We start from the raw sequence: 24,869 nt of genomic DNA, 5'->3' as shown, positions 1-24,869 counted from the left end.
AATACCTGGTCTCGGTGACCCCCGGACCGTGAGAGGAACTTCGCCAGAAAGCTGTATTATATATGCGCTTTCGCCACGCAATCCATATGAATTTCACCCAAGAGACAACTGATGTTCAAGGATATATTTCAATGGTAATGATACCATACAATTTCAATGACACAACCACGGAGATTTTCCCCGAGCAATCAACAATACACAACCATCAACAATTCCCAATCCACAATCAATTCCCTATGATTAAGATGGCCATCTTATATATGTGTGTCCCGGTGAGTACTCACGACCCCCTTTTGGTCTCGGTCCCGCACAATGTCTCTGGGCCCCTCCTGACCAAGATGATGGTCGGCGTCGCCGCACTCGGGCGGTTGAACGAACCCCGGGTGGACGTGTTTCCACCGGGCAGGTATCGTACCGCTACCAGGCACCCCGGCTGCAGCCCCTCGTGGCCACGCGAAGCGGGTACGGGAAAGCAAGCCAAAAGCCCCACGCCGCTTGCAAGGCGTGTTAGGCCCCAACGGGCGACCCGTACGCGTCTTTTTAGACGGTGTCGCGAACGGCGCCAAACGCTGGGTCGGTGCACGGCCACACGACAGTTTGACGTCCACCGGGCAGGTATCCGTCCCGGTAACTCCTCTCGCCAGACAGGCTCGGGAACGCCGCTTTTCCACACGGCTCAATCAATCCCCCCTTTCGTCGGAGCGGGGCGAGGAAGAAGAATACTCGTCCTTTTTTTCCTCGTGTCTTTTCCTCTTCCGTTTCCGGTCACTTCCGTTTCCGGCCACTATTTCAGAAGGGCTCCTGACCCTCCAACCACAACAACCCTTAATATACTACACACGGATAAGCAAAGACCTGAATGGTAATTCACATACATTCACATAAATATGTAACACATCCGAGACAAGAAGGCGGTGAGTACCTCTCATCATGCAGTCCTCTTGTATAAATGAGAGTTCATTTTGCAATCTGAAGTAAGGAAGGAGATCAGGATCCAGGCCTTTCGACGTTTTCGGCCAGCACTTTGTAAGCATTTCCCGCAGCTTTGCTTGAACAGGGCAGGAAATACAGGCAGTTTTGAAATCTTCAGCTTCACAGCAGTGAGTGTTGATGTGAGCGCGACAACCTCAACATCATCCTCCAGGCTTGGCTCTGAAGTAGGCAGTGGCAGGTGAGACAAGCAATCAGCTGTTACATTTTCAGAGCCAGGCTTGTACTGAATGTCCTAATTAAATGACAGAAGCCGTGCGGACCATCTGGCCACGCGCATTCCCGCTCTTCCCAATCCTTTTGTGGAAAGCAGAGTAGTGAGAGGACTGTGGTCAGTGCGTAATGTGAAATGTCTGCCCCAGAGATAAGTCCTCCACTTCTCTGTCGCCAACACGCATCCAAGCGCTTCCTTTTCCCCCGTGGAATATTTTCTTTCCGATTCAGTCAGCGTTTGGGATGCAAATGCGATGGTTTTCTCTGTTTTGTCAGCGTGGATTTTCGTCAGGACCACTCCAAGACCATAATCAGAGGCATCAGTTGTCACTATGGTGTATAGCTCTGGATCAAAAAGAGCGAGAGCTGGACTACTGACAATCAGTTCTTTAACCGAGTCTAAACTTTGCTGTGCCTTGACTGACCAGGAGAAGGTGGATGGTCCCTGTAGTAATTCTCACAGAGGTTCCATGACCGATGCATAGTTAGGGATGAATTTTGCATACCATGACGTGAGTCCGAGAAAAGAGCGTAAACTCTGCACGTCTTTTGGTGGGGGTGCTTGTGACACCGCAACAACATGAGCAGGGTCAGGTTTCAGTCCTGCGTGTGACACCACATGTCCTAAAAATGACAACTCCATCTGTCTGAAGTGGCATTTTAAAAGGTTCAGTTTCAGCCCAGCTGCATTGATACGTTGTAGTACCTCTCTGAGGTTTTTATCATGTGCTTCGGGAGTTCCTACAAAAACGATTACATCGTCTAGGTAACACCGAGCTCCGGGCTGGTTTTTTTAAAATGTCTGACATCATCCTCTGGAAACAACTGGGTGCTGAAGCGAGCCCGTAAGGGATTCGTTTGTAGCGAAACAGTCCCTCGTGCGTAATGAAGGCAGTGAGGTACCTGCTGTGTTCATGCAATACAACCTGGTGGTACGCACTTTGCAGATCCAGTGTGGAGAAAGGTGTGCTGCCTCGCAGCTTGGCAAACATCTCCTCCATATGCGGAAGAGGATATCTGTCAATCACCACCGCTTTATTTGGTTCTCTTAAATCCACACACAGGCGAACCCTCCGTTTTTCTTCATTGTCACTACAATTGGTGAAACCCACTCTGAAGATTCAATTGGCTCAATTACATCCAATTTAACGAGCTTTTTCAACTCCTGAGAAACAGCATCTCTCACAGAAAAAGGCAAGCGGCGCAGCTTTTGCTGGACTGGAGTCACATTGGGTCGTATTTTAACGTGATGAATAAACCCCTTTGCACAGCCCAGGGTGTCCTTGCGGTCACCTGTAACATTTGCCACTGGAGTTCGATTTGCCCTGTTTTTGGTGGTAGAAGTGATGCGACCATTCAGCAATTGCATGTCGAGTGCAGCAACCAGGTCTCTGCCCAGAATGGCAGTGCCGCTCCACACTATGTAGAATTCAGCAGGTGCACAGTGATTCTCGAAAGTCACATTGGCATGCAGGCAACCACGCACAGGAATCGGGTTTCTCAGGTAGCTAACCAGGTGTAGTTTTGGCTCAGTCAGTGACACATTATTGAAACATTGCCTGCAGACAGATTCAGGAAGTATCGATACTGCCGAGCCTGTATCTAACATTAGTTCAATGTCCATGGGCTCTCCCCCGGCAGCAGTAACATGTACAGTGCACATTATCTTATCAGCATCTCGAGTCCTATTGTCTACACTCAACACATTCACGTCCAGTACAGTCACTTCGTGAACGTGTTTTGAGCTCCGGCATACTTTATCAAAATGTCCTCTCTTTTTGCAGCTGTTGCACTGTGCATCCTTTGCTGGGCATCCATAGTAATTAGCTGTGTGGTTTACAGAACCACATCTATAACACGTCTTCCCTTGAGCCGGTTGGGATCGCTGATCTGATATACCTCTCCCAGCGAGACTAAAGGGTCTTTTGCTGCTCTGCGAATCCTGTGTTTGCACAGGGTGTATGTGTGGCCTGGCGCTAGAAGCCCCTTGGCCTATGATCTTGGCCTCCGCCCTTGCCGACTCAGTCTGTGTAGCGATGGTTATAGCTTTCTGTAATGTGAGTCCCGTTTCTCGCAGTAACCGCTCTCTAATGTGAGGTGAATTTGTTTACTCGACCAGCTGGGCCCAGATTATTTCGTCTGCCAGCTCTCCAAACTCACATGTGACGACCATCTCCCTTAATGAAGCAATGTATTGTGACGTAGATTCGCCATTTTCCTGACCACGTTGCCGAAATTTATATCGTTCTGCCACGACATTAACTCTTGGGACAAAAAAATTCCTCAAGGCCGCAAGTGCAGTCTCATAGCTATTATCAGCTACTGTTAATGTATAGAAGAGTATCTGACCTTCAGTGCCCAAGCAATGTATCAAAAGTGCGCGCTTTCTCGCGTCAGCCAGTGTATTCTCCTGTATCGCCAGCACGAAGTTTTCAAAGACACGAGTCCAGGCCGTAAAAGGCATCAAAGGCTCACCCAGGTTTTGCAGAAAGGGTGTCGGTGGATTCAAGTTCAGTCCTATTCTCGTCACCAGTTTGTTGTATCGTAAAGTTCAGTAAGAAGAATCCAGTAAGGTCCAACTGTTTTATTCAATCCAACATCGAACGCACGTCCCGTTCCAATCCTCTCCACACTCCATCCTTTACCCGGAACTCCTCCTCCTCTTGGCCACGCATACTCTAGCGTACCTTCCATGCACAACACCACACTGTGATGTCATGATTTACACCAACCATAATACAAACATTTATTTTGCACAAATGTATTTGTAATATTCGTGATATTAGATTTTTATAAGCAAATTAAGTTGAAGATTTAAGTTTAAGAAATCAAAAAAATCAAAAGGGAACCCCTTTGCACGTACACACTGGAGGGGAAGGAGCAGACTGGAGGTTTGGGATGATTACACAAAGTTTGTGGGAGTAGTTCAGTGAAGGGACATGACAGACATTGCACAGATATGCGTACTGTATATTAAATACAAGACCTTACCACAACGTAATTCAAAATAACTCACCACCACACACGATTCAAAACACCTCATCACCAGACGCAAACACCACACACGATTCAAAACACCTCATCACCAGATGCAAACACCACACATGATTCAAAACACCTCACCACCATGTACATGCCACGTTATCAAAAACACCTCACCACCACGTTATTAAAATTACCTCACTTTCAGGTAATTACCTACTCCCATTGTGCAATTCAAAACACCTCATCATCACACGTCACGATAGAGACACGCTTGTTTTAAGTTGGACAATGACTGTACGTGAGTTGCTGTGTTGGCATCATACTATAATTCACCAAATGTCCGTCTGTCCGTCCATTCGCAGGTACCACAAAAACGGCTGAACCGATCGCAACGATATTTTGGGTGGGTAATCCTGGGACCCGCTGGAGTAAAATATGCTATATTGTTTTTCCAATTTCAGCTTTGGCCTCCAGCATTTTCAGTTTTGGACTCCGCATAATGCTATTTTCCCAGGTACTGCACAAACGGCTGCACCGATCACTGCACAGCTGCACCGATCGGACTCGGTGACCTCGGACAAAGACCTTTTATAAGGACATGGGTTGAATCCCTGCTTGAGAGAATGCCAACCCCCTCCCTGCCATCACGGTCGTCTCTCCAATTCACAATCCCATGAGATATGCGGAAAGGATGACCCAAAACCAATTATCTTCTTTTTGATTCGTATATAAACATCATTAAAAGTAAATAATGACCTCTGCCAAAGTTCAAACGACGTGAGTTTAATCTCTACATGAGAGAATTCAACATAGCTATTTGGGTGGTGTATGAGCCAACAGATCGCTGTCTTCATCGATCTTGCCAAGGCCGTAACACCTATCGGCGCAAAATCCTTTTAACTGTTGACTTGGTGGTTTTTACAATGTAGGAAACACGTATCGGTTTTACGTACACGTATACTACAGAGCGATTGTGAATGTGACAGCTCTGGGGTGTCTTTCGCTTCGCATCGAATTATAAATTACATTCATTACATTCATTCATTCATTTAGATCATCACGCTATTCTTACGCTCATTAAACGTTCATTAAACGATTACGAAAATAAAAACGAAAAACATTACGAAATTACGTTCAAACCATCACATCAAACACTACCGTGAACACAAACATCATCACATCGTCACAATCGTTACGTGATGTAATTCAAACCGTGAACACATCGAATATGGGTGGGGGCGGAGTGACGTCACTTCCGCTTAGTAACGGCGTCACGTGCCCTAGAGCGATGAAAACAATCGCGCCGCACGCTTGCAGTGTGTGTGCTTTGTGCTTGCAGACTTGCGCAGGAAAGTGCTAGATTTTGTGTTGTTGCAACGGTTTAACTTCCGAATTTCGTCACATACTACTGGCCACTTATATCAACATGTCTTACAACTATTTTGACAATCTTCCAAGCGAAGCAAAAGAGAGATACGAGACCAAATTATCGGCAATTGGCCTTGCAATTTGTCCGCACCGGTTACCGGCAAGTGCGTGGATCAACGACCCGACGGCCTGGCCGGATGTTCATTTCGCGGATGTGTACATGTACCTCGAGCACACCAGGTATGAAATGTGTTATATGCTAATAATATTTCTATTTATTGCAACAAAGAACTTTACATTCTTTGTAAAGAGTTTAAGTAGTTCAGCTCATACTTGGCAAAAGAAAATCATGATCTAAAAATGAAATTAATTTGTTAATTTTGTGTAACTTTCTGTCATGTTATGTGTGTAGTTTGTTCCTGTGACATGTAATTTATTCCAGACTGAGTCTGTGCAGATCTGTGTGCGAGTATGATTAGGTCTAGTAATGTTGAGAAGATTGTCAAACCGGTACTTGGGGGAGGGGGCGGTTGAGGGGATATAGCTGTCATACCAAAGGCTAGACTTCGTACTCTTTTCCTGAAAGACTTGCCCAAATGTTACTTTAATGTTCTCTCCAATCCAGGCGTGTACACACATCAAGCGATGAAGGCTTAGAAGTCACTGGAGGCCCATCGGTACTTCACTGCTGGCTTCGTGCAGACAGTACATCATGTCAAGTCTGCAACAGGGTTGATTATCTTGAAAGCTGATGTACGTCCATCACAGCGGGCTAATGACCCTTCACATCGCCCATGGCTAGCCACAAACAGTGACGGAGTAGTGCAAGCTGCCCACTGCACTTGCGTGGCTGGGTAAGTTTAAATATAAAACTATTACTTTTAACTTCAGTTAGTATTTTCATTACATCACAGCTACTGAAAATATCACTTTCTATCAAGACTATAGTATTTCATATTCATATAATTTACAATAAATTGGGCCGTGTAAGTACTTAATATAATTTTATTTTGTCTCTCCCCTCCAGGCTTGGCGAGTCCTGTTCACACATTGCTGCCTTGCTCCTCAAGGTGGAGGCAGCAGTTCGTTTAGGGCTGACATCAGTGGCCTGTACAAGCAAGCCGTGTGAGTGGAATAATTACCACACGGATAAGGTTCAGCCAGCTCCAATCCATAACATTGGTTTCTACAACCAGGATGCTATCAAAAAAGTGGATTTGAAAAAAAGAAAGAGACGGCCCACATCACATATGACTCAGCCTTCTGTAGATGAACAGCAGAGTTTCCTTAAACTACTCAGCACCAATGAATGCCCTCCTGTTGCCCTTTCACTATTCTCGCCAACTTCAGCTGCGTTCGAGTCTCAACGGATTCTACCACCAACACCGCATCTGCCGTTGACATTGCGGTCACATTACAAAGAGACTAACAAACAACTACATTCTGCAGAACTGAAAAGAAAATGTGAGGAACTAGCGACATCTTTGGCACTAAACAGAAGCGAATCTGAATTTTTGGAACAGAAAACTCGACTCCAGGCAAAGACCACCATCTGGCATGAACACCGAGCTGGTCGTATCACTGCCTCTTCTGCTCATACCATCCTACACACTAACCAGGACAGCCCAGCTCCATCCGCCATCCTCAGATTGACAAAACCGAATCCTTCAGAGATACATTCAGCCCCCCTCACTTATGGCCGCAAAAAGGAACCCGAGGTATTCCAGTTAGCAGGTCAACTCCTCGGACAATATCATGAAAACTGTGAACTCTCGCACTGCGGGATGGTGATATGCGAGGACAAGCCATGGTTGTCAGCATTGTTAAGTGCTCCTGTCATGGGACAAGGATTTTAGAAATCAAGTGCCCGTATTCAGCAAAGGACAAAGAAGCAGAGGAATTTGTTTATGACAAGGCATCCTACATGTATGGTGGACACTTGAAAGAGGAACACCAGTACTACACACAAGTTCAGCTAGAAATATATGTTCACAATGTGCAGGCCTGTGAGTTTGTTGTATATGTGAAAGACTCTCTTCTGCATCAGACAATTGTTCGCAATGATATGTTCCTCAGCAAAATTCTGTCAATGCTTGAAGGATTCTGGAAACGTCACATCACACATGAACTCCTCACTAGATGTGTAGAACATGCAAATGCACAAGTTAAGCGTGATGAACGGATATATTGCTATTGCAGGAAGAAGTGGGATGGAGTTTCTGTTCTAGTTGGATGCGATGGGCGGTCTTGCCCGTTTGAGTGGGTACACTAGAATTGCATACGTCCAGCTAGGAAGACAGCACCGAAAGGCACATGGTACTGTAAGAAATGCTGCCACGAAAAGGAAATTCAAACATGAAATACTTGATATCATGTATTGTACTTTCAATATAATTTACATGTAATACCTATAATGCCTACATTACCTCGTTCATTTCATAAGTTAGAAATGAAGTACAAGTATAATCAAGGTTCTGTGAAGACAAAGTACAAGAAATAATAAATGAAATAAAGTTGACACCATGAAATTCATTGTGTAGGTCATTATATTTGTAATTGTTTTCACATGTGTAAATGTTATGAGACAGTGCAGTATTTTTTTTGAGAAGAAAATGCGAGTGAAGGGGTGGGATGTGAATGAAATTTTTTTTTAATTGAAAGAGAAACATTGCATGTCGTTGAAATAAATTTATAGAAGAAAATGTATATTCACTGCTCGAACCAAAATAACACCATTGTGTTTTTTTATATCACTACCATTTGAAGTATTTCATTTATATCACTGATTCAGATAGAAGTTGGTTGTATTTTGTGTGTGGGTGTATTTTATTGCATGTGATTGGAGCAACAGAAATTCAATGCGTTAATTTTAAGTAAGGTTAATTCCAGCTTATTTTCATTATTTTATATGATCCTCCCTCAAAATCATTGATTCATATAAACGGGTTATTGAAATGTTTTCCAACACTTTTAGAAGACACTTTTGTTATAAGTGCTTATTTTTAAATTTGTTTGTATTTACCAACATAAAGGTACATTAAGGGTAACTTATAATTTCCAATAGTAAGTGGATAGGTTTGTTGATTGCACTTTAAAAAATGAAAGAAAGAAAAAAACACGTCTTGCCAAACTCGCATACTCGCACAGATATTGCTCATACACAATTTCAAATTACAAACAGAATATGCACGCATTACATTACTTACAGGTAAAAATAATCATAAATCACATCTCAACAAAATCAATGACTAAAAATGAAACACTTAAAAGGCAACTCTCATCACATTCTAGTCAGTCGACAACTCCAAGAAATTTAAAGAATAATTGCAGCAAACAATACAAATTACAGTTGCAAATGTTGTTTATTAAGGGGCTGTCCCAAATGTGTACATTGAACAAAATACGAAGCTTAAATGGAGTGAGCTGGAAAGAACCTGAACCAAATAAAAAAAGAACAAATAACATATACATGTGACAGTATGACATCAATCTGTACACAATTTGATATTAGCAAATGAAGCCATCATCCTTTATATACAATGCTTCCACCAAGATTGACTAACACTGCACATACTCTTAGCAGTCTATCGATGCTTGCCTCCCCCACTTGGTCCGTTTCATCTTTTATTTCAGAGTTTTTATCATTTGGATAGGCAAAGTCCCTTGGAGAATTGTGTAGCGTTTCTTTTAAAGTCCTATTACCCTCTCAACATGGATGCGGATGGAGGACATCTGCCGTGATACTTCAACCTCAGATGCCGACAGTTGCTTCTTTCCTTTGGTGAAGGCAGGTATCACTAGTTCCACCCCACATCTTACAGCAAAGTCTTCCTGCAGAGTGAACCCCCTATCTGCCAAAATCTGGTCATGTGGCCAATGAAGTTCAGGAGACATAAACTCAGAACGGCGCACAAGTTCAACATCAGACACTCGACCTCCCCATGCTGTTGACAAATATGTAATTGCCCCTAAAGGGTTGCATGCAATGAAAACTTTTGCCGTCGTGTTTTTTGTAGTTGGAGTAAGTTTGCTGACGCGCTAGTAGATTTCCTGCATTTTCAATGAAAATCTCAAAACAGTCTACTATGCCAGTCAAACGTGGATATAACACTTTAAATTCTGGTGGAAGTGTCTGTGCAGCTGCATCCTTTTCTGGCCACTTGAGTAAAAATGACAATTTAGCATACATCACATCGATCCACTTCCAAAAATAGTCTCTAACTGTGGTCTCCCCACAAGCAGCAATATCTGAAATAAGTTCAAATGGCAAGTCCAGGCGAAGTCGAACAAGAGTTATGAAGAACTGATCTATGGAGGCTAGACTGTCCTTTGTCCTCCCACTCACATGGCTAGCCAAAAAATTGAAAGTCTGAAGAAACACAGCCCATGTCAAACCTGTGTAAAAACGGGACTTCGCATCATTGTCCTTAATGACACAACTCGATAGCTGAACTCCTTTGTATCTAACTTTAAGTTCATCTAGATGTTGAATGGCCTCCTCCTTCTCCTGTGTCAAATTTTGAATTTCTTCATGAAGATTTGTGATTAGTGTTTGCTCTCGTTTCATGTGTCTGGGTTGATATGTCATTGTCAGTTGCCTGTGCTGTATGCTCATCAAGAAGGGCAACACCTAAATCAGTAGCAGTGTTTCTCTCACTTAAAGTCTCCTCAAAGTCCAATCGCTGTTTACATTTTCGCTTGGAAGATGTGTCTTCATGGCGTTGGTATCGCTTCAGGCTGTGCTCTGCTTTCTGTAGGCTGTGAGGACGATGAGGGAATATCGACGGAACATAATCAGGATGAAGTGCATCCTTCGAAGGTCGACCTGCAAAAATTAAACAAACAAACACAAAATGAGAAATAGTGACATCTTGACATCTTTAACAATAACAGTAAAATATCACTCATTCAGCCAAGCATTATCCTTAAATTTGCAATAATTTCTTTGACTTCACTGCAGCCCAAACATGCAACGGTAATAATCATAAACCTTACCTGAGACGAAATGATCAGAGCAGATCGGCCTTGAATTGACTGGACTCCAGTGGGATCTATCTTCATTCTCACGGCTGATCGCGGCCAACCACCGGTCTCTTCTCTCTGGACTGCGTAGTCGTTTTGGGATTTCAAAGAAAGATCGTTTCTTATCTCTCGACAGACTGATTAGGGCAGCCAAACGCTATACAGTTTCGAGGCATTTTAACTCTATAACAACTGATGAAGACGCATAGGATATGTACAACAAATGGAAATATTCTCAGGAAAAAGAACATGCGAAAAAATAGCAAACCGTTCATAAATTCAGTGAAAGCTGCAACGCAACATAAGTAACTTGTGTGTATCACGCATGTATACACATGTACGCACGCATTGCTCCGCGTGTTTGCTTTCATCGGCCCTTCGGTTGTCAGGTGTCAGAGGGTGAAAGTACCCAGATGTACTTTCATACCTGGTGTACTCGTGAGGTACATGTACACATCCGCGAACTGAACATCCGGCCAGGCCGTCGGGTCGTTGATCCACGCACTTGCCGGTAACCGGTACTGACAAATTGCAAGGCCAATTGCCGATAATTTGATCTCGTATCTCTCTTTAGCTTCGCTTGGAAGATTGTCAAAATAGTTGTAAGACATGTTGATATAAGTGGCCAGTAGTATGTGACGGAATTCGTAAGTTAAACCGTTGCAACAACACAAAATCTAGCACTTCCCTGCGCAAGTCTGCAAACACAAAGCACACACACTGCAAGCGCGCGGCGTGATTGTTTTCATCGCTCTAGGGCACGTGACGCTGTTACTAAGCGGAAGTGATCTCATCTCCGCCCCCACCCATTGGAGAGCCCATTGCCCAAGCGATTTGTTTTCTCTGGTAGGCCTATGTGTTTCTGGGCGGGTGCTGTTTCAGATAAACCGGTAAAATGCCTCCCAAACGGAAATCTTCATCCACGAAAACGTCCAAGGAAGCTGTTGTAAGAAAGAAGGCTTGGCTAGACGAGGACTATCGGAAGCAGGAACAAGTACGTAACACAGCTGCACACCAGTATTTTCATTTGGGCCTCCCAAATGAAGCGCCGCCCGAAGAGCGGGTACCGTTGCCAGTCAATCATAATACAAACATTTATTTTACACAAATGTATTTTTGTTATTCGTGATCTCACATTTTATTGATATTCCATTAGCCGATTACAATCATGTGACCATGACCATTGACAATGTAGCCTATGAGAATCATGTGACCATTACCATGTATCCTATTAGAATCATGGGACCATTACCATGTATCCTATTAGAATCATGGGACCATGACCATGTAGCCCATTACAATCATGGGACCATGACCATGTATCCTATTACAATCATATGACCATTACCATGTACATTCACGTGAAAAAGTAAGTACACCCCATGTAAAGTTTTCACTTTTTTTAAACATATTTCAACATTCAGCTATTTGATCTTCATTTCAACAATATCGATAGATAAAGGTGATATAATATAACAAATATCATGAAACATTTACATTTTGGAGTCCATTGTATAATTCAAATAAACATAAATGCAAATTTCGCATGTGGAAAAAGTAAGTACACCCTTGGCTCTAATAGGTGGTATTGCCCCCTTTGGCAGAAACAACCTCAAGTCGGCGTTTCTTATAACTGTCTACCAGTCTCTGACATCGACTGGGAGAAATTTTTGCCCAATCCTCCATGCAGAATTCTTTCAGCTGTGCGATGTTTGAGGGGTTTGTTGGGGTCAAATGCTGTCTTTGGTTTTCGCCAAACATGTCTTCTGGTACTGTGGCCAAATAGCTCTACCTTTGACTCATCCGTCCAGAGCACATTGTTCCAGAAGTGCTGGTCTTTGCCTCGGTGTTCATTGGAAAACGTCAGTCTTGCCCTGATGTTCTTTCTGGACAGCAAAGGTTTCCTCCTGGCACACCTCCCATGTAGATCAAATTTGTGCAGCCTCTTTCTGATGGTAGACTCGTGCACTTTGACATCAACAGTGGCAAGAGCTACCTGTAGGTCCCGTGATGACATTCTGGGGTTCTTAGAGACTTCTTTCAGCATCTTGCGGTCTGTTCTGGGGCTGAACTTGGCTCTAGTGGGATCTATCTTCATTCTCACGCCTACATGTGGGATCTATCTCATGCCAGGCCTACATGGTTACAATCATGTGACCATGTAGGCCTGGCCTGAACAAGTTGGCAGTTGTTTGGAATCTTCTCCATTTGTAGATGATCTTCCGGACAGTCGAATGATTGATTTCAAATTGTTTGGAGATCTTTTTAAATCCCTTCCCAGACTCGTAGGCATCGATAACTGTTACATATTTATGGGAATGTATGTGAAGTACCATTCAGGTTGCTTATCCGTGTGTATTATATTAAGGGTTGTTGTGATGGGAGGGTCAGGAGCCCTTCGGAACCAGTGGCCGGAAACGGAAGTGGCCGGAAACGGGAGAAGAAAAAGACACGAGGAGAAAAAGGACGGGGATAGTTCTTCCTCGCCCCGCGACGACGAGAAGGTGGAATCGACCTTGCGCTGCGCGGAAAACAGGGGCGTTCCGAAACCCGTTTGGCGAGAGGAGTTACCTGGCCGCGTAATTACCTTTGGACACGTGAAGTCCCCGTGAGTTCGTGCACGGAACGTACGGGTCGCACTTTGGAGCCTCGCACGCGTTACAAACCGCGCTCGGTTTTGCCCGTCTACAAGGACGCGTACGGGTCGCACTTTGGAGCCTCGCAGGCGTTGCAAATCGCGTTTGGGTTTCGCCCCGTCTACAAGGACGCGTACGGGTCGCACGTTGAGCCTCGCTCGCGTTGCAAACCGCGTTTTGGTTTTGCCCCGTTGCTTGGCAAGGAGGTGCGCTGCAACAGCTGTCCCCGGTACGAGACGGCACGTTGGAGCACGTCCGCCCGGGGTTCGTTCAACCGCCCGAGTGCGGTGACGGTGACTATCCTCTTGGTCAAGAGGGGCCCAGAGACATTGTGCGGGACCGAGACCAAAAGGGTTTCGTGAGTACTCCCCGGGACACACATGTATAAGATGGCCATCTTAATCATAGGGAATTGATTGTGAATTGGGAATTGGTGAGGATTATGTATTGTTGATTGCTCGGGGAAAATCTCTGTGGTTGTGTCATTGAAATATTGTTGATGGTTGTGTCATTGAAATTGTTTGGTATCATTACCCTTGAAATATATCCTTGAACGGCAGTTGTCTCTTGGGTGAAATTCATATGGCTTGCGTGGCGAAAGCGCATATATAATACAGCTTTCTGGCGAAGTTCCTCTCACGGTCCGGGGGTCACTGAGACCAGGTATTCACCGAGGGGACCACGTAACAGAATTGGGGGCTCGTCCAAATTACGATTTGCGGTTTCGCAATTGGGTCTACGTCCGGGATTTAAAATTGTATAAAATAATAAAATAATAATATTTTTTATTAATTAAAATTTATTAATTAATTATTAATTGGTAAATTTTTTTTTTTTGAGAAATTGGGGTAAAGTCTTGGGTGAAGGTTAACAGGTGTTAACGATAGGCACCATGGCGTTTGTGGCACAGAACTTTGGGGTAACACCGAGTGAGGCACAGTTCCGAGCGTTGCTAAAGTCGGACCTCTTGAAATTGGCCAAACATTTTAACTTGGAGGTCCGAACTAATTTGAGGAAGGCAGAGTTGCAGGCCACGGTGATACAATCTATGGTGGGATTAGGAAAATGGGACGAGTTAGCCTGGGAGTGGCTACCCGAAGAACCAGAAGACGTTGAGCTCCGGAAACTGGAGTTGCAATTACGGAGCCAGGAACGGATTAAAGAAGAAGAAAGGAAAGCAGAAGAGAGGAGGGAAGAGAAACAAGCGGAGGAAAGGAGAGTGAAACGAGAACTCCAGGAAAGGTTAAAAGAAGAAGAAAGGAAAGCAGAAGCGAGGAGAGAAGAGAAACAAGCAGAGGAAAGGAGAGTGGAACGAGAACTCCAGGAAAGGTTAGAAGACAAAAAAGCAGAGGAAAGGAGAGTGGAACGAGAACTCCAGGAAAGAAGAGAAAAGGAACAAGCAGAGGAAAGGAGAGCTGCAAGGGACCTCGAAGCAGAGGAGAGAAAAGCGGAAAGGGAATTAAAGGAACGTGACATGGAGCTTCAGCAAGAAATCAAATTCAAGGAGCTGGAGTTAATGAGAGAACGGGGAGAGGCACCACCCTTGCTGACGGGGTCGACACCTAACCAGAAAACCTGGGATGTGGGCAGACATGTGAGGCTGGTTCCACCGTTCAGTGAAAAAGAAGTCGCGAAATTTTTTCCACACTTTGAGAAAGTGGCTCGACAATTAAACTGGCCGGAGGAGGCCTGGACCATACTCGTGCAAAGTGTGCTGGTGGGGAAAGCTCAGGAAATTTATTCGGCGCTACCAATGGACCAATGTGCAGATTATGAGGTACTGAAGAAGCACATCCTCAAGGCCTATGAGTTGGTTCCGGAAGCTTACAGGCAAAAATTCAGGAATGCCAGGAAGAGGGAGAGTGAGACCCATGTGGAGTTTGCCAGAGTGAAAGAAAACATGTTTGATCGGTGGTGTGAGTCAAAAGGAGTCGGGAAAGACTTCGAGAAATTGCGGGACTTGATCCTGGTGGAGGAATTCCAGCAGTGTGTCCACGAGGACATCAAAGTGTACCTGCAGGAAAAGAAGGTACCAAAGTTGTGGGACGCAGCCACCATGGCAGATGATTATGCCTTAACCCACCGAATAGGGGTCCAGGAACCTAACTCCTCGCCTAGATCTCCGCAGGGGAGGTGGGGAACAGCAGGTGCGGAGAACGACCATACATGGCGGCGGCCTCGAGAGGATTATGGGGACAACTATGATACCCCACCGGTTCGAAATCGGAGGGATGAGGGCCCAAGACAAACTTATAGTTCGGGGGGCCCGAGGCAGACCACGAGTTTTTCCTCCGGGCCTACTTGCGCTTTTTGCAAGAAACCTGGACACTTGATGTCCAGTTGTTACCGCAGGAAAAGCGAAGACCCAGAGCGGAGTCCGACTACTACGACTCCAAACGCAATGGCCATTGTGAGAAATCGCCATCAAAAGGGTTACCAACCCTTTATTTCAGAGGGGTTTGTGTCACGGGATGGAGCCTCGACTAACCGGAAACCGGTTAGGATATTGAGGGACACAGGGGCACATCAATCTTTAATGCTTGAAGGCATTTTGCCATGGTCCGAGGAGACGGCAACGGGGGATAGTGTTCGTTTACAGGGGATCGGGGGCGGTGTTAGTGCTCCCCTTCATGTCATCCATTTGGAGTCCGATTTGGTGTCAGGACCGGTCACCGTCGGTTTACAAGCCACGCTTCCTGTAGAGGGTGTATCTGTGGTTATTGGGAATGATTTGGCCGGGGGTCAAGTTTATGGTAACCTGAGGGTTGGTAAAGAGCCCAGCAGGGAAAATAACGCCACACCAGCTCGGGATGGCGACAAAAGTGCCAAGTTATTTGTAGGGGGACTGAACTTCAAAACAGAGGAAGAAGTTCTGACCTCTGTCTTCAACAGATATGGGCCGCTGGTGGAAGTGCGGTTGGTAAGAGACTGGGAAACGCAACAGTCAAGAGGGTTCGGCTTTGTCACGTTTGCCAGCACAAAAGACGCCAGAGAGGCAGAGAAGAATTGGAATGGCAAGGATTTGGAGGGTCGGACCATAACAGTAGGGAAGGCATTTCGTAGGCGTCGAGAGGTCTACAGGAGAGGACAACTGGGCGGTAGTTTTGGTGGTGGCCGAGAAGGAGACCGCTATTCATGGGACTACAGGGACCAGTGGTCCCACCATAATTATTAGGGAAGTTCTGAAAAGTTGAAGCACTGAAGGCGGCGGAGCCGCCGAGCCAAGATTCCTACACGAATTAACCGTGAACGCCGTTCCTAAAGGCGTCCAGGCAGGGAACTTTCATGCACGGACTAACCGTGAACTCCACGTTCCTCAAGGCGCCCATGTAGAGAACTTTCCTGCACGGACTAACCGTGAACTCCGCGTTCCTAAAGGCATCCATGTAGTGAATACTCGGCTTGGCCTCCCGGAAAAAGTGCTATCGAGTTGCGTAACTTTGGATCTTTGATCAACCCCTTAACCTTCATTCCCAAGATACGGACGGGCAAAGTCAGAGGGTCCTGAGATGGAGTTTGATTTGGCAGGGACAAGGTCGTTGTTGGTACTTAGTCCAGAGGGAGTAATCTGGAGGGGTTGGGGTGAAATTGTGGTTGCTTTATTTTTAAGTGATAACTGTGCCCGGGGGGAACGGATAATGTGGGGGGGGTTGAGTTATCTGGTTTGTTTCTCCAAATTGGCCGGCAAAGAAAGTTTTCGCTGGGTTCAAACTTTCTTTCTTGAAGGGGGGGAGTGTTACATATTTATGGGAATGTATGTGAAGTACCATTCAGGTTGCTTATCCGTGTGTATTATATTAAGGGTTGTTGTGATGGGAGGGTCAGGAGCCCTTCGGAACCAGTGGCCGGAAACGGAAGTGGCCGGAAACGGGAGAAGAAAAAGACACGAGGAGAAAAAGGACGGGGATAGTTCTTCCTCGCCCCGCGACGACGAGAAGGTGGAATCGACCTTGCGCTGCGCGGAAAACAGGGGCGTTCCGAAACCCGTTTGGCGAGAGGAGTTACCTGGCCGCGTAATTACCTTTGGACACGTGAAGTCCCCGTGAGTTCGTGCACGGAACGTACGGGTCGCACTTTAGAGCCTCGCACGCGTTACAAACCGCGCTCGGTTTTGCCCGTCTACAAGGACGCGTACGGGTCGCACTTTGGAGCCTCGCAGGCGTTGCAAATCGCGTTTGGGTTTCGCCCCGTCTACAAGGACGCGTACGGGTCGCACGTTGAGCCTCGCTCGCGTTGCAAACCGCGTTTTGGTTTTGCCCCGTTGCTTGGCAAGGAGGTGCGCTGCAACAGCTGTCCCCGGTACGAGACGGCACGTTGGAGCACGTCCGCCCGGGGTTCGTTCAACCGCCCGAGTGCGGTGACGGTGACTATCCTCTTGGTCAAGAGGGGCCCAGAGACATTGTGCGGGACCGAGACCAAAAGGGTTTCGTGAGTACTCCCCGGGACACACATGTATAAGATGGCCATCTTAATCATAGGGAATTGATTGTGAATTGGGAATTGGTGAGGATTATGTATTGTTGATTGCTCGGGGAAAATCTCCGTGGTTGTGTCATTGAAATATTGTTGATGGTTGTGTCATTGAAATTGTTTGGTATCATTACCCTTGAAATATATCCTTGAACGGCAGTTGTCTCTTGGGTGAAATTCATATGGCTTGCGTGGCGAAAGCGCATATATAATACAGCTTTCTGGCGAAGTTCCTCTCACGGTCCGGGGGTCACTGAGACCAGGTATTCACCGAGGGGACCACGTAACAATAACCTTATTTCTGAAGGCCTCAGAGAGCTCTTTTGATCTTGACATGGTGACGCCGCACACTTCAACAACAAAGAGCAAACCAAACGAAATGTCTGAGATTTAAATAAGACAGGTTCCTCCAAGATCCTCTCTGACGATGTTCTAATCATTTGCACCTGAGCTGGTGCACCTGATTCTAATTTTCGGTATTTGAAGTAGTGATAAATGTCGGGGTGTACTTACTTTTTGCACATGCGAAATTTGCATTTATGTTTATTTAAATTATACAATGGACTACAAAATGTAAATATTTCATGATATTTGTTATATTATATCACCTTCATCTATCAATATTGTTGAAATGAAGATCAAATAGCTGTATGTTGAAATATGATGAAAAAGTCAAAACTTTACATGGGGTGTACTTACTTTTTCACGTGACTGGATCCTATTACAATCATGTGACCATGATCATATAGCCGATTACAATCATATGACCATTAACATGTATCCTATTACTATCAGATGACCATGATCATGTATAAAATTGCAATCATGTGACCATTTCCATGTAGCCTATTACATTAATGTGACCATGATCATGGACCATAGTGCAATCATGTGACCATTACCATGTATCCTATTACATTCATGTGACCATGATCATGTATCATATTGCAATCACGTTACCATTACCATGTATCCTTTTACAATCATGTGACCATGATCATGTATCATATTGCAATCATGTTACCATTACCATGTAGCCTATAACAATCATGTGACCATTACCATGTGTCATATTGCAATCATGTGACCATTACCATGTAGCCTATAACAATCATGTGACCATTACCATGTAGCCTATAACAATCATGTGACCATTACCATGTAGCCTATAACAATCATGTGACCATTACCATGTGTCATATTGCAATCATGTGACCATTACCATGTATCCCATTACAATCATGTGACCATTACCATGTATCCCATTACAATCATGTGACCATTACCATGTATCTTATTACAATCATGTGACCATTACCTTGTATCCTTTTACAATCATGTGACCATGACCATGTAGCCTATTACAATAATGGATCCATTACCATGTATCCTATTACAATCATGTGACCATGACCATGCAGCCTATTACAATCATCTGACCATTGCCATGGAGCCCATTACAATCATGTGACCATGACCATTAAGCCTATTACAATCATGTGACCATGACCATAAAGCCTATTACAATCATGTGACCATGACCATGTATCTTATTACAATCATGGGACCATGACCATGTATCCTATTACAATCATGTGTCCATGACCATGTATCCTATTACAATCATGTGACCATGACCATGTATCCTATTACAATCATGTGACCATTACCACATAGCCTATTACAATCATGTGTCCATTCCCATGTATCCTATTACAATCATGTGAGCATCATCATGCATCCTATTACAATCATGTGACTATGATTATGTATCCTATTACAATCATGGAACCATTACCATGTATCCTATTACAATCATATGACAATCACCATGTATGCTGTTATCAATTGACCATTACCATGTGGCCTATCACAATCATGTGACCATTACCATGTATCCTATTACAATCATGTGACCATGACCATGTATCCTATTACAATCATGTGACCAAGACCATGTATCCTATTACAATCATGTGACCATGACCACAAAGCCTATTACAATCATGTGACCATGACCATAGAGCCTATTACAGTCATGTGACCATTACCATGTTTCCTATTACAATCATGGGACCATGACCATGTATCCTATTACAATCATGTAACCATGATCATGTATCCTATCACAATCATGGGACCATGACGATGTATCCTATTACAATCATGTGTCCATGACCATGTATCCTATTACAATCATGTGACCAACCATGATCATGTATCCTATTACAATCATGTGACCATGACCATGTATCCTATTACAATCATGTGACCAAGACCATGTATCCTATTACAATAATGTGACCATGACCATAAAGCCTATTACAATCATGTGACCATGACCATCGAGCCTATTACAGTCATGTGACCATTACCATGTATCATATTACAATCATGGGACCATGACCATGTATCCTATTACAATCATGTGACCAAGACCATGTATCCTATTACAATCATGTGACCATGACCATATAGCCTATTACAATCAAGTGACCATGACCATATAGCCTATAACAGTCATGTGGCCATTAGCATGTATCCCATTACAATCATGTGACCATTACCATGCATCCTATTACAATCATGTGACCATTACCATGTATCTTATTACAGTCCTGTGACCATGACCATGTATCCTATCACAATCATGTGACCATTACCATGTATCATATTACAATCATGTGACCATGGTCATGTATCCTATTACAATAATGTGACCATTACCATGTATCATATTACAATCATGTGACCATTACCATGTATCATATTACAATCATGTGACCATGATCATGTATCCTATTACAATCATGTGACCATTACCATGTATCATATTACAATCATGTGACCATGATCATGTATCCTATCACAATCATGTGACCATGATCATGTATCTTATTACAATCATGTGACCATTACCATGTATCATATTACAATCATGTCACCATGATCATGTATCCTATTACAATCATGTGACCATGACCATGTAGCCTATTACAATCATGTGACCATGAGCATGTATCCTATTGCAATCATGTGACCATTACCATGTATCCTATTACAGTCATGTGACCATGACCATGTATCCTATCACAATCATGTGACCATTACCATGTATCCTATTACAGTCATGTGACCATGACCATGTATCCTATCACAATCATGTGACTATTACCATGTATCATATTACAATCATGTGACCATGGTCATGTATCCTATTACAATCATGTGACCATTACCATGTATCATATTACAATCATGTGACCATTACCATGGAGCCTATTGCAATCATGTGACCATTACCATGTGTCCTATTACAATCATGTGACCATTACCATGTATCCTATTACAGTCTGGTGACCATGACCATGTATCCTATCACAATCATGTGACCATTACCATGTATCATATTACAATCATGTGACCATGGTCATGTATCCTATTAGAATCATGTGACCATTACCATGTATCATATTACAATCATGTGACCATTACCATGTATCATATTACAATCATGTGACCATTACCATGTGTCATATTACAATCATGTGACCAATACCATGTATCATATTACAATCATGTGACCATTACCATGTATCATATTACAATCATGTGACCATGGTCATGTGTCCTATTACAATCATGTGACTATTACCATGTATCATATTACAATCATGTGACCATGATCATGTATCCTATTACAATCATGTGACCAGAGCCATGTATCCTATTACAATTATGTGACCATTACCACATAGCCTATTACAATCATGTGACCATTCCCATGTATTCTATTACAATCATGTGACCATGACCATGTATCCTATTACAATCATGTGACCATGACCATGTAGCCTATTACAATCATGTGACCATGACCATGTATTCGATTACAATCATGTGACCATGACCATGCAGCCTATTACAATCATGTGACCATGACCATGTATCCCATTACAATCATGTGACCATTACCATGTATCCTATTGCAATCATATGCCCATTACCATGTATCCTATTACAGTCATGTGACCATGACCATGCAGCCTATTACAATCATGTGACCATGACCATGTATTCGATTACAATCATGTGACCATGACCATGTATCCGATTACAATCATTTGACCATGACCATGTATCCGATTACAATCATGTGACCATTACCATGGATCCTATTACAGTCATGTGACCATGACCATGCAGCCTATTACAATCATGTGACCATGACCATGTATCCCATTACAATCATGTGACCATGACCATGTATCCCATTACAATCATGTGACCATTCCCATGTATCCTATTACAATCATGTGACCATGACCATGTAGCCTATTACAATCATGTGACCATGACCATGTATTCGATTACAATCATGTGACCATGACCATGTATTCGATTACAATCATGTGACCATGACCATGCAGCCTATTACAATCATGTGACCATGACCATGTATCTCATTACAATCATGTGACCATTACCATGTATCCTATTACAGTCATGTGACCATGACCATGCAGCCTATTACAATCATGTGACCATGACCATGTATTCGATTACAATCATGTGACCATGACCATGTATCCGATTACAATCATGTGACCATGACCATGTATCCGATTACAATCATGTGACCATTACCATGGATCCTATTACAGTCATGTGACCATGACCATGCAGCCTATTACAATCATGTGACCATGACCATGTATCCCATTATAATCATGTGACCATGACCATGTATCCCATTACAATCATGTGACCATTACCATGTATCCCATTGCAATCATATGACCATTACCATGTATCCTATTACAGTCATGTGTCCATGATCATATAGCCTATTATAGTCATATGACCATGACCATGTAGCCATTAAGTTTTGTTCTGTAAGTTCATTTTTATTTGGAGTGGGAAAATTGATGTATCTCCGATTGATATATCACACTGTGGCAGGTTTGGTTCAAATCTTGTCCATCTCATGGCTGTTTGACCTTTTGACTGAGGTAGGTACCAGCACGCCTTTGCTGGCCTCGATGTAAGCCGACTGGCTAGTTTCAGTACCTGTGGGGAGTGTACCTTTGTGGTCAGACCCATTTTTGAGTTTGTCGTCTTCTTCTCTCTGCATTAGAATCCTTTTTTTTCAAAGCAGATCTTTACTCTTAGCACTTGAAGCCTTTGTGCTAAATGTCTCTCTCGAGTTGGCTTTTCTTTGCTTGAGGCTGAGCATCTTTGTCCATAGTTGAGTAGTTGTCCTCTTTTCATCTTCGATGTAATGCGTAGCATCCTGCCCATGTTCTGCTCACAAATAATGCATGTTTCTGGATGAAATATGGAATTCCCCTCCATCATTTGTTTGTTTGCTTGTGTGGGATTATTTCAACCCTTTGAAGAGATCCTCTCACTGGCTGCCTTCAATCTTTGAGAGCCAGTGAGCTTTGAAAGAGCAAATGGAACGCGGCCCATCAAAGCCTTCATATTGTACTTGCTGCTAGGCACACTGATGTTTTGACGCCTTTCATGCGAAGGTTTCGGTGAAAAGGGCATTTCTAAGGCGAAGCTCACAGGCCCTCCCGCCCCCCTCTCCGTTCCGACTCCCCCTCAGCTGCTTGCCGTCTCTTTTATTCCGCCGGATGGGAATTCCCAGAATTTTGTGTCGGGGCCTACGCGGGGGAAGTTTTTCATCAGGACCGGAGAGGGGTGCCTGAAAGGCCTAGCACCGGTGGAGAGCGGACTGCTCGTGATGTCGACAGGTGGACGGCGTATGAAAAGTGGGAGTGGTGTGTCGATGGGGAGTCGTGGAGTATGTGGGTGTGGGACGGTGTGGGAGTGCGGATGGAGTTGTTGGTGGGGAGGGGGTGTCGGATGGGGGCCTGGGGGTCGAGAACAGTTGTGGTGGAGCTATGAATGTCTCTGTAGGAGGGGCTCAAGATCTCTAGGCTTGTGCAGGCCCTGCTTTGTCTGCTCTCGTTCTCACAGACCCCTTCGGAATCTGTGTCAGCAACCGCAGGCCTCGGTAGCTTTGCCATGCAGGTCATTCACTGCATCTGCAACGTGCAAACTTAGTCATTCCTCATGCAACTTTGTCCTGATGTGGACCTTCCAAAAGTGTCAGAAATCACATCCATTAAGTAGGACAATGGGCCCCCTACATGTTTGTGCACAGATCAAATGCTTAATTTCCTACTTTGAGACATTCCTCATGTCATTCTGCTAACCTACTCATTGAGAAAATTAATTATAGAGTGTACACTCTGATTATGCATCAGTTTGATATTTCTGTTGCTGCCAATGAACTGTGTTGAAATTTACAAGAAAAAACCTGTGAAAATAAATATATAAAATGAAATTATGAGAATTTGTTTTGAAGTTTGAATTTGAATAAACTAGTGAGAAACCCGTGCTATGCACAGGTTGGAGGCCAGAAGCAAACAGGCAATGCAGATACGCCTACTGCGAATGCTAAAGCATGAAACCAATAAATTCCACAATCCTGTAGCACCTTCACTCGCACATCAGACATGGACAGCAAGTTCGTGAAGGACTTCCATGAAAAACGTACCCGTTCGCAAACAAACGGGTACGTTCACGTATAGAAACATCGATTGTGGGACCGTGGCGAATCTGCATATGGCGATCCGCGAAGTTCACATTCAGAAAGTCGAAAACCATCACGGCATGCCATCATTTACTTGAACTCGATATCTCTTTTTTTCATTCCAAACAACATAACTCCAATCACAAATTAATCACAAAATAAACTTTTAACAACATTGTTAATGTTTCCTTCATTGTAAAAACTACCAAGTCAACAGTTAAAAGGATTTTGAGCCGACGACCTCGGCAAGATCGATGGAGACAGTGATCTGTTGACTTATACACCGCCCAAATAGCTATGTGGAATTCTCTCATGTAGAGATTAAACCCACGTCGTTTGAACTTTGTCGAGGTCATTATTTACTTTTAATGATGTTTATAATTGTATACAAATCAAAAAGAAGATAATTGGTTTTGGGTCGGCCTTTCCGCATATCTCATGGGATTGTGAGTTGGAGAGACGGCCGTGATGGCGGGGAGGGGGTTGGCATTCTCTCAAGCAGGGATTCAACCCATGTCCTTATAAAAGGTCTTTGTCCGAGGTCACCGAGTCCGATCGGTGCAGCCGTTTGTGCGGCACCT

At 44.0% G+C, this 24,869-nt stretch overlaps 2 protein-coding genes across 2 annotated transcripts in view; one reads left to right on the top strand and one right to left on the bottom strand.

Annotated features, from left to right (window-relative positions):
* LOC144888693 (uncharacterized) overlaps positions 1-24,869 on the bottom strand; it is a 1,025,555-nt gene that overhangs the window by 952,743 nt on the left and 47,943 nt on the right. The window lies entirely within an intron of this gene.
* Positions 13,707-21,748, top strand: LOC144888710 (uncharacterized). Its single transcript, XM_078767710.1, has 3 exons — positions 13,707-14,543; positions 14,598-15,671; positions 21,709-21,748. Exons 1-3 carry the CDS (start codon positions 14,107-14,109, stop codon positions 21,746-21,748), a joined length of 1,551 nt encoding a protein of 516 aa, XP_078623836.1. The 5' UTR covers positions 13,707-14,106.

The sequence above is a fragment of the Myxine glutinosa genome, chromosome 13, assembly GCF_964187855.1.
Source record: "Myxine glutinosa chromosome 13, kmMyxGlut1.1, whole genome shotgun sequence".
In the NCBI taxonomy this organism is placed as follows: domain Eukaryota; kingdom Metazoa; phylum Chordata; class Myxini; order Myxiniformes; family Myxinidae; genus Myxine; species Myxine glutinosa.
The sequence above is the reverse complement of the archived record's forward strand: the minus strand, read 5'-3'. Positions and strand labels throughout refer to the sequence as shown.